Here is a 10592-nt window from a genome sequence, read left to right on the forward strand (position 1 = left end):
TCTAAAAACAAGTGGGTTTGCGGTGCTGGGAGGGTTCCGGGGTGTGTGTGTGTGTGTGTGTGTGTGTGTGATCCTGCACACGTGTGCCTCATCCACGACCAGGCCGCCTCCGCGCCCCCCGCGCTCTCTGTGCAAAGACCGTCATTATGTGCGTCCTCGCGGGACTGCAAGAGCTGTCACAGAGCCCGGCATTGAGGGTGCAGTGGTGGCCCGGGGCGCCAGGGCAAACCCACGCCGAACCCTCCTCCTCCGGAGCCAGGACACAGAGCTGCGTGGGTCACTCAGCTCATGTGCTTCGGTGGGAAATTCAAGTCTGTGGGAGAAAAGTAGCCTGGCCAGAGGGCGGAGCCGCGTTCCCTACGGACGCCCGGGTCAGACACGGCCATTGAACCGTCCAGCAAGCAATGGAGGGCTCTACCGTGGGGAAGGGTTCTCCATAAGCTTGATGATCGGACAGAGTTTAATTTAAATTAATCAATGACGATTACATGAGAGTAATAACTCAATTCATCCAGGGAGAGTCTTCTGCATTTAGTCAGAAAACAGTCCTTGCAATTAAGTCTCTAAGCAGGAAGAACCGACAGCATTTCATTTTAATGTGTGAAGCACAACAAACGAGTAGCTACAAGCCATCTCTGCCACATGGAACCTGCTGCTTCGAAAGTTACCTCCCTGCTGTCACTGGGGTTCGGCTGTAAAAACGCGGTAATTACAACCCATCAGAAAACCGTTCTGGGACCACATGAGTTAATGCTCATAAAGGACTTGGCAAGTGATCGCTGTGTAATAAATAGCCAACAAACGCTCCAGGTACGTAGGACACTTACAAGCCCTACGGTAAACAGCTAATAATGCTACTTAATCATCGTTATTTATCTTGTAAATATAAATTATTGTTATTGGCACAGGCCTGTCGGAGGGAGACATGTTTTATGCGTCAGTGTGGCAGTTCCGGGAGCATCACCCGTATGAGGCTGGACCGAGCAAATACAGTGATGTTGCCAAGGCAGATTCTCCCTGTAGGCACAGAGAGAAACAAAGGAAAAATAAAGGGCAAAAGGATCCTGTGTGTGTCAGTGTCCACAGAAGATACTCACATCTGAAGGCGTTAAGAATGAACAAACCCATGTGGAGACTAGCTCGTTCATTGTGCTTCACACATTAAAATGAAATGCTGTCAGTTCTTCCTGCTTAGAGACTTAATTGCAAGGACTGTTTTCCGACTAAATGCAGAAGACTCTCCCTGGATGAATTGAGTTATTACTCTCATGTAATCGTCATTGATTAATTTAAATTAAACTCTGTCCGATCATCAAGCTTATGGAGAACCCTTCCCCACGGTAGAGCCCTCCATTGCTTGCTGGACGGTTCAATGGCCGTGTCTGACCCGGGCGTCCGTAGGGAATGCGGCTCCGCCCTCTGGCCAGGCTACTTTTCTCCCACAGACTTGAATTTCCCACCGAAGCACATGAGCTGAGTGACCCACGCAGCTCTGCGTCCTGGCTCCGGAGGAGGAGGGTTCGGCGTGGGTTTGCCCTGGCGCCCCGGGCCACCGCTGCGCCCTCAATGCCGGGCTCTGTGGCAGCTCTTGCAGTCCCGCGAGGACGCACATAATGACGGTCTTTGCACAGAGAGCGCGGGGGGCGCGGAGGCGGCCTTGTCGTGGATGAGGGACACGTGTGCAGGAACACACACACACACACACACACACACACACCCGGAACGCTCCCAGCACTGCAAACCCACTTGTGTTTAGACAATGCCAAGATTCTGCTGGCTCTGCTGCGCCTCCTAATATCCTGGATCATCACGGTGAAAACATTAGAGTGAGAAACCCAGTGACTGGTAATACCTGAGCCTGATTAAAAGTAGATTGATTACCTGTTCACCATTTTGTGTCTTGACAAAGGAATTTACCCTTGTCGGGTGGCTCAAGTGAAACCTGGGACCGAAAAAAGGCCGAGTGAGTGGTAACGCAGCCGATTCCTGCATCTCCCCTGTGACCAGCTCTGCCCGCGTGCTGTGGGGGTTTGTTTTACCCAGAGGGTCTTGGGGAGATCTGACACTGCAGAGCCGGCCAAGTCCGTGAGCACACGGGCAGCAGAGCTCGTCGGCTCCTCAAGCGGTCGCACCTGCTGGAAAGGCACTGGATGGAAATCCCAGTGTAGTGAAACCCGTCATCGCTGCTCTCTCTGGTGGGCTCCAGGGCGGAGGCCACGTGTGGTTCCTAAAGAGAACAGGCGATGGAAACACTAATCCGTGAGGGTGAACCCCCAGACGCCCTGGGCGCAGGCAGGCTGCCGCTCTGTGGCCGCTGCCAGGGAGGGGATGGGACCGAGGGTCCCTCTGTGGACAGACAGTCCACCCTCCCGGGGGCCCAGGCCCGCTGGAACAGGAGGCGCGGTGCGGCTCAGAGGGGAGTGGAAGCACAGCCCTTGGTGAGGAGTGAGCGCTGAGGGTTTTGGAGAGACCAGGAGGCGAATGCAGTTTTACTCTGTGCCCCGAGCAAGTGAAAACGGGCCCGGTGCCAGTGACACTTCTTACCAGGCGCCTGGGCGTCCAGGTTGAGAGGAGGTGAGGGGTAGAGCAGGAATGTGCGCCTGTGACTCTGCGCCCTCGTTGTGGGCACCGAAAGGTTCCGCGGAGCCCTACCTGCCCACACAAAACAAGCCTCCCGCATACCTGGAGGCTCTGTCTCTGGGCCCAGGACCCACAAGCCCATTAGATTAGTCACAGGATCAGCCAAAGGCGTGACCACGTGTGGTGGGTCCCGCCCAGGCTGGGGCACATAAAAGGCCCCTGCAGGGAGCAGTGTCCAGACCTCAGTCACCCACAGCCCTTCTCTGCCCAAGGACACCCTCACCGCCAGCACCATGTGTGGCTACTACGGAAACTACTACGGGAACTACTACGGGGGCCGTGGCTACGGCTGCTGCGGCTACGGAGGCCTGGGCTGCGGCTATGGCTGCGGCTATGGCTCCCGCTCTCTCTGCGGCTATGGCTGTGGCTATGGCTCCGGCTATGGCTGTGGCTATGGCTCCAGATATGGCTGTGGCTATGGCTGTGGCTATGGCTCCAGATATGGCTGCGGCTACGGCTGTGGCTATGGCTCTGGCTGGGGCTGCTACTGAGGACACGGTGGGGGCTTTATGTCCACACCAGTAACATCGTACTGCACCAGCCCTGCACCCTGTGCCCTGGGTCACCTGGCGAAGTGAGGCTGACCTCACTCCACACACTCGGGCGTGATCGTCGGATTCCTCGCCATCTGGCGGCCCCTGTCTGCTTCTAACCTCTGGCCCCTCACCCCAGGCTCGGCCTCACGGAGAGCAGAGGAGGTGTCACCCTGGGTGGGACCCCGCTGTCTCCTCTCACAGACTGGAGCCGTCCCTGTCCGACCTGACGGTTTCAATGCATCATTCTGCTTCCCCGTGTTCTTAATAAACCTGTTCCCTTGCAGTTAAAACCTCGGCTCGCTTTGTACTTATTACCCGAACTGGGATTTGTTTTATGCTCTTGCAATGTTTTTATTTGCTTGGTTGGAGGGAATGTGGCAATGCCTGTTAATGGCACATATTTTCTTCCTCTTTCTACTCGATTGGCTCTGCCGGTGCGAGATCTGTGACTTGGGAAAGGCACCCTAACGACTGTAAGTTCCCCCCTTTGTCAGAGAGGGGACCGTGCCTTTGCTGTTGGGGACCTTCGGACGCCGCGAGGTCGCACCTGTCAGTTGGCGTAGCTGCCACTGAGCCCGGAGTAAGCATCCTTCACATTTTTCCTCCACAAAGTGTCTCCTGTGCAGTCGACATCGCGTGAAGTCTCTTATTAGGTATTCTTCCCTTTTACAATTTGAACGGAAAACTTCTCTTTCCATGTGCAGTTCTGTGACCTGAGAACCGCGTGGAGTTGTGGTCCAATCACCCTAATCGAACAGAACGGGGCCTTTGCCCCACCCCCCACATTCCTGAGGCTTTTCTTCAACCCTCTTCAGTTCTAGCTCCCAAACCCTAAACCCAGGAGGTAGCTGGTTGTTCAGTATGAATACAGTTGGCTTTTCCAGGAGGTCTGGTCGTGCTGAGGGTCCCCAGACCGTGCCTGCATTGGGGGTTCGCTGGGAGGACAGGCAGGACTGGGTGTGTGGCTGTGCTGGTGGCTGAGATTCACGGTAGCAGAGCAGTGTGGGTACCCCGCTGGTCCTGGGGGAAACCCAGGGGGCTTCTGCAGCTGTCCGGGTGCAGGGATTTGAGGAGTCTCCCCCAGTGGGGCGCCCACAGGGCTCACCCTGCCCCAGCAACAGAAATGCCCCACCCCGTGTGTGATCTTCCTTCCCCACCAGCCCCTAGAGACTCAGTGCCCGAGATCGGAGAACGCCTCCGAAACTCCAGACCCCCAGGAGGAGAAGGTGTGTTCGGCACAAACCACAATGTCTGTGCTGTCCAGGCCCGTGAGCCGCCACCTCACCCATCAGCAGTGGGCCAGACACACCTGGACCCTCGGGGGCCTCCCTGACTGCAGGGTCCATAGTGATGCCTGGGTTTCATTCCTTTCTCGACAGATCTGTCCTCTGTCTTCCCTTCTGTCAGTGTTGCTGGAGGTCCATCGACTCATGAAACGTTGCACGGGGCCAGTTTGGTGGCTTTTATTTTCTCTATTTTCTGTCGAAAATTACTCTGACTTCTGCTCTTTTCTCTCATTTCCTTCTTCCTCTTCCTCCTCTTCCTCCTCTTTTTCTTCCTCTTTTCTTTTCTTCCTCCTTCTTCTTCTCCTCCTCTTCTTCCTCTTCTTCTCCTTTTCCTCTTCTCCTTCTCCCCCCCCCTCCTCCTTCTTCTTGTTTCTGCACTAATTCCTGGAGGAAGGTTTATTATTTCTGATTTGGAAACTACTTTTCCAGTGGAAAACGGACTGCTCTGACTTTTCTTTTAAGCGCTGCTTCATTTGCAGGTCATAAACGTGGACAAATCTGTATTTGTTTTCATTCAGTTCAAATATTTCTTTCTTTTACAATTTGATTACTGTATTTTTTCCATTACCATCTCCTCCCCTCCAGTCCCTGACCCCCCTCAGTCACCCCACTGGTGTCCAGGCCCCCGCGTTCTTTCCCTTTTGTTCCACCCACCCCCCGGGTGCCCCATCTTGCGTCATCCTGCCTTCTGTCCATGAGTCTGTCTCTATTTGGCTCGTTAGTCCAGTTTGTTCATTAGATTCCACGCATGACTGAAACCACAGGGCATTTTCTGTCTGTAGAAATTCTCCATTAGACACATGGGCATGAGACTCACACACAGTTATGTTTAAAGTGGTTTTCTTATCAATAATGTAGGAACGAGTCCGATTTTAGTCAGTGTGACAATCTGTATCGTTAAAAGTGTGTACAGATAGTCACATGTTGTTTAGTTGTTGACATGGCCTGAAGTACCAATGGAAAAACTGTATAAACCTATAGAGCAAAAATAGAAAGCGTAAGATCATCACAAGGAAACAAAGTCCCTTTTCCCCCAAACCCTGAGATTTACAAAGGTGGCACATAGTTGTGATGCTGCAAATATAGGAACCATTCGGGCAAAGGAAAGACAAATATCGAGGCAAATACTTCCAAAGAAAAACAATTGTTACTGCTACTAACCACCGAAGAAGCAAAGGCAAACTTTGCCTAATGAACGAAAGGAGGTGGAGTGAGTTTACTCTTCCAGATTTGTTAGGAAATTCGCCATTTACTAGAAAAGAGAAAAGTCAGTTTAGCACAGTTACAAAAATAGGAGCTACGGCAATGTCATCTTGATGTCGAGGGGAACGCGAGTCACGGGGTGGATTTCGGGTCCTTCGGGACGCCAGGCGGCGTCAGGTCCGGGAGTCAGGCCCTCGGCAAATCCTCGCAGCTTTGTAGTGCTTGTAGGACAGGCACCGTCTGATGGTGGGGCGCAGAACTAGTGGGGTTCAGACGGGGGACCATTCAGTGAGGATTCGGGTGTGAGGTCCCCATGGCGTCCTCAGTAGTAGTAGCCCAAGCCAGAGCCGTAGCTGTGGCAGCAGCCACAGCCACAGCCACAGAGCAGGTGGGAGCCCTAGCCGCAGCTGCAGCCACAGCCCAGGCCTGTGTAGTCACAGCAGCCATAGCCTCGGCCCCCCGTAGTGGTTCCCATAGTAGCCACACATGGTGCTGGTGCTGAGGGTGTCCTCGGGCAGAGAAGGGCTGTGGGTGACTGAGGTCTGGACACTGCTCCCTGCAGGGGCCTTTATGCGACCCCAGCCTGGGCTCCCACCATTGGCTAGCGGGCAGGAGTGGCGTGAGTCATCTGTGGACTCCTGGATGGGGGAGACTGAGGCAGGAGGAGACAAGCCGTGGGCCACGGGCGAAGATCAGTGGTCTGAGCCTGGAAGCCTTGCCCCGAGGTCTTCCAACAGCCACTTCCAGCATCTTCATGGCAGGAAACCGTTTTTATTGACAAAGGTGGCCCCTCCCCAGACGATTTTAGCTTTTCTATTTCTGTAATAGATCAGAGCATTCTACCTTAACGCTGAGCTTCTCCACACCCCTGCGTGCTCCAAACCACTGCTTCCCTTTAAGGACCCTGGCCATGTCCACAGGAGAGGCGGTTTACCACCAGAGGACCAGCAGTGGTCACTCAGCCTCAGGAGGCTTCTGGTGACAAGCAGAGGTTTGAAGTCCTGGAACTCCAGGCCTGAGGAACCGGACGTGTCTTCCTCAGTCACATATAGAGGATCTCTGCAACGTACACGCTTTATTTGTGAAGCATGAACTGTTTTCCCCAGGGTTGCAAAAGTACATCCTGGATCCTAGTCTGAAAAAAGGGAAACGGACAGATTTCATTGGATTTCAGAAACAATTAGTGCTAATTCTTTATGTAAAAAACAATACTGACCGGGATGCCTGTTCATGCATGGGACCACTCGGTTTCCCCTAATTAATGACCAAGCTGTTGGTGGAACATCCCACACTGTTAGAAATACAAGAAACATGTTACGGTTTTACTTTAACAAAGCTCCTCGTTGAATTTAGACGTTCACAGAAAACGCACCCTGCCCTTTTCTGTTTTGAGAAAAACGGCCTCCTGGGATTCGGTAGAGATCAGTAGCGTGTGACCGAAGTCGGTTTTCAGTTGTGAGTCTTCAAAACACACCGTTTACCCTTGCACTCTGGTCTTTAATCATTACATTGTGTTCTGTACAAACCACAGTGAACCGACCTCTTCCCCACCCTGAAGATAAGAATAAACCTGTGTTGCTCCATGTTTGCCCGTGTTTACTGTTAAGTTTTCTTTAGAAAAAATCCTAATTTTATTTTTCTTTCAATATAAGCTTTTCAGAAGCGTATTGGACAATGTATGTTCATGTATGTCCACCGTGTCTTGTGCGAAGACACGGGTGCTGTGGGAGTGACTGAGCTTGTTGTAGTATTTTGCATGTGTGTGAGAGTGTGTCTGTGAGTGTGAGTGTGTCTGTGCTGTACGTGTCAGTGCATGTGTGAGTGTGAGCGTGTGCACAGCCGCTGCTCCCCAGTGGGCGGGTGGGGGGACCTCCAGGGGCAGTGAGTCCTGGCTGCCTCAGGGGTGACGCCCCCATTGGCTGGTCTCAAGGACTTGCAGGAGGGGACCCCGTCCTGACTGCGAGGTGTAGCTGGGAGCCACCAACAGCTCCTGCAGGCATCTTGAGTCTCGCTGCTTAACACACCTACGAAAGGACAAGAACTAAAAGTCAGCATTTTTAGGGTTCTTCGTGCAAGAAGGAAACTCCCACCGAGGGAGAGGACGGAAGGCACGTGAGGGAGAACATCCGTGAGCGGGCATGTGAGTCTGTCTGGTGGCATCAGATCGGTTTTATCTGGTTGTACCAGCTCTCCCTGCCACACTGTTCAGTCCCCCTGAGCATAATGGGTAGTGCTAATTCAGCAAACTAACATAAAATATCTAAATGCCACTCTCTTGAAAGTTGTCTGTGTGTGAGAGATTTGCCTCTGAACACACATGAGCGCTGACAGAACAAATCTCCAGTCTCAGTCCTGGGACCGTGCAGCTCATTTCCCTTCAAGGACACAACCCTGGGAAAGCTAGTAGCTGTTCAAAATCAGGGAGCCAGCCTGAGGACTCAGGAGGAGCCCCACTTTCAGAATAGTGTGATTACAAGAGAGGTAGGACATTTTCGCACACTTTCTCAATTTTTCACACTTTTCTAATATTCAACAGCCTTACAATTTATAAAAAGTATAATAGGAAGAGCAAATCTATGTGTGTCCTGAAAGAGTTGAAGTCCAAAAGCAAATGTTCATTAAAGGTGCAAAATTATTAATAGAGGTGAGACAGGTGGCCAATGTCAGAAATTCTTCTAGAGTTTTGGGTGCTAGTGGAACAAGACAAATTACACAAAATGTGTAGACATCCTAGATATCCGATACAGAAAACGAGGATAAACAGAGAAAGAAGGAGCAGGGAAAGTTTAATGAAAGACCTTTTCAAGAGGGGCGGTGCTTACCCTACACCTGACTGCCAGGTACTGTCCACGTACCAGCCAACAGGAAGCGAAGGGTGCTCATGCGTGAGTTTTCCTGGGAGTCCCTGGGCCTTTTCTGGAAAAAAGTGAGTTCGCTAGGAAATATATCGTTTATATTTGTAGGTAAGAGAGAAAGCTCATGTAGTTAAGGAGCCTGGTGGCAGAATCAGTCCCTTCATCTCGGCACCTTTTGTAGTTGTAAATGGGGACACTGTCACCACGTCTCAGGGTTGTCCCGAAGGGGACAAGAGACAGAGGCACACGGGTGCCGTGCCACGTGACGGCCCTGTGGTAAACCACTAATAAATGCCATTTAGTTAGTGTCATGGGCAGGGTTTGACATCAGAGTTTCATGAGGAACACCGTGGAAGGCCGAGGGTAGTCTTGTGTACAAAGAAGCAGAAAACAAACCCCACGTGTCATAGTAAATGATGTCATGTGAAAAGCATTCATTGCTTTCTACATGTGCTCTTAGCACTTTACATACTTCCACACACTTACTTCCCATTAAAACCTGGAGTGTGGGTTTGTGTACGAATGCCAGGGCCAAAGAGGAGAATAATCTGCCCCATGTGACAGAACAGAGTCTCCCGCAGTGCGGCCCGTTCACATCTGCTCTCTGGCACCTGAGGGGCCTGGGAGTTGCCAGTCCTGGTCCTGTTACACTGGTAATGGGTTGTTTACCACAGCAATCCATAGAGGTAGTGGGATATAAACACATGATCCATCAAGTCAAAGGGGAAACTTCTTTGTAGTAGAATACCAGCTAATATCCTATTTTAAATAATCAGTTCAGAAAACCCTCAACATTCACCATCCATCATCATAATAAATTATTCAGGCAAGAAAAATCATTGAGACTGGGGTAAGTGTAGGGACAGGAATGGAATATTTCTACAGTCACAGGAAACCTCTAGCGAAATCCTTCACAACTGGTAAAGGAATCATACAGGTGGCTTTTGATTCCAGAAGTCTGCCCTCCCCCTGCTAGTCACGTGACAGAAGGTGTCACCATGGGTACCTGGGCAGATGGTCCTCAAGTCCCTGCCCACGGGGAAGGAGAGGAAGCCAACACTGTGGCTTCCACAGCTTGGTGGGCAAAATGCACAGCGGTGCTCTACCCTTAGGAAACACGGCCCAGTCCGCACTGAAGAGTACTCTAAACAGAATCCCCTGTGAGTGCAGACACAGGGGAGATGCGGGAGCCCTCAGCCTGACAGTGGCTGCGGTCGCCTGGACTCGGCTGTTTTCTGGAAGGGCGTGTTGGGGCAGCTGATTCCTGGGATGCACGTCGTAAAAGGAGGGAGGACGCCCGTGGGCTCGAGGGCTATGCTGAGCTGGGGGCTGGCCCTGGCGGGGGGGCACTTGGGAAACCCCATGGGAGACTGGAGTTGGGATGTCCCAGCCAAGCTGTGGGTGTGGGGACAAGGAGGTGTGTCTTTATGCCCAACACTGCTGACTCCAGAGGCCAGAGCGGGGAGAAGGCAGGGCCTAGTGTGGGGGGAGGGAGAGAGGCTGTGCAGGTGAGGGGTCTCTGGGGGCAGCCACAGCTGGAGGCCCTGCCTGCAGGCCCCTCGCCCCCGCAGCCCAGAAGGGACCTTCTGCACCATCCAGAGGATGGGGCCTGGGTGGCTGCACCCTGATCCGTGGAGAACCGGGTACACAGCAATCTGAGGACAGGGCCACCCAGGGAGAATGACAACAGCTACCTAACCACACGCACGTGTCTTCGGGACACTCCACCCACCGTTTCAAAACGTTAGCCTGCAGTCCTTCGGTAATTCACCCACATCACGGCATTCTCGGTGACTGGGTCTTCACCCTCTGTGTGTGTGACCCTGTTCCTGGATTTCACTCTAGAGCAATGGCCACTCCACGCCTGCATCAGCTTTCAGCTTTCCTGATTGGGGCCGTATGTGACTATGTGAATCCTGTCTTTAAAAATTAATTTACAGAGCATAGGGTCGTTATCATTGATACATAAGAAAGGCTTGGCAAATTCTAGTGATCATTGTCTTTGAGTGCTAATGATGTGTCACTGTATCAACATCGTGAAACGACAAAGGGCTGGGAAATACTCTAGATTT

General features: G+C 52.2%; 1 protein-coding gene across 1 annotated transcript; it reads left to right on the forward strand.

Moving 5' to 3' along the window:
* Nucleotides 1–2873: 2873 nt before the first annotated feature.
* On the forward strand, nt 2874–3131 carry LOC139440677 (keratin-associated protein 6-5-like). Its single transcript, XM_071220519.1, has one exon. It carries the CDS (start codon nt 2874–2876, stop codon nt 3129–3131), a length of 258 nt encoding a protein of 85 aa, XP_071076620.1.
* Nucleotides 3132–10592: the final 7461 nt, after the last annotated feature.

The sequence above is a fragment of the Desmodus rotundus genome, chromosome 2 (assembly GCF_022682495.2).
Source record: "Desmodus rotundus isolate HL8 chromosome 2, HLdesRot8A.1, whole genome shotgun sequence".
Lineage (NCBI taxonomy): Eukaryota > Metazoa > Chordata > Mammalia > Chiroptera > Phyllostomidae > Desmodus > Desmodus rotundus.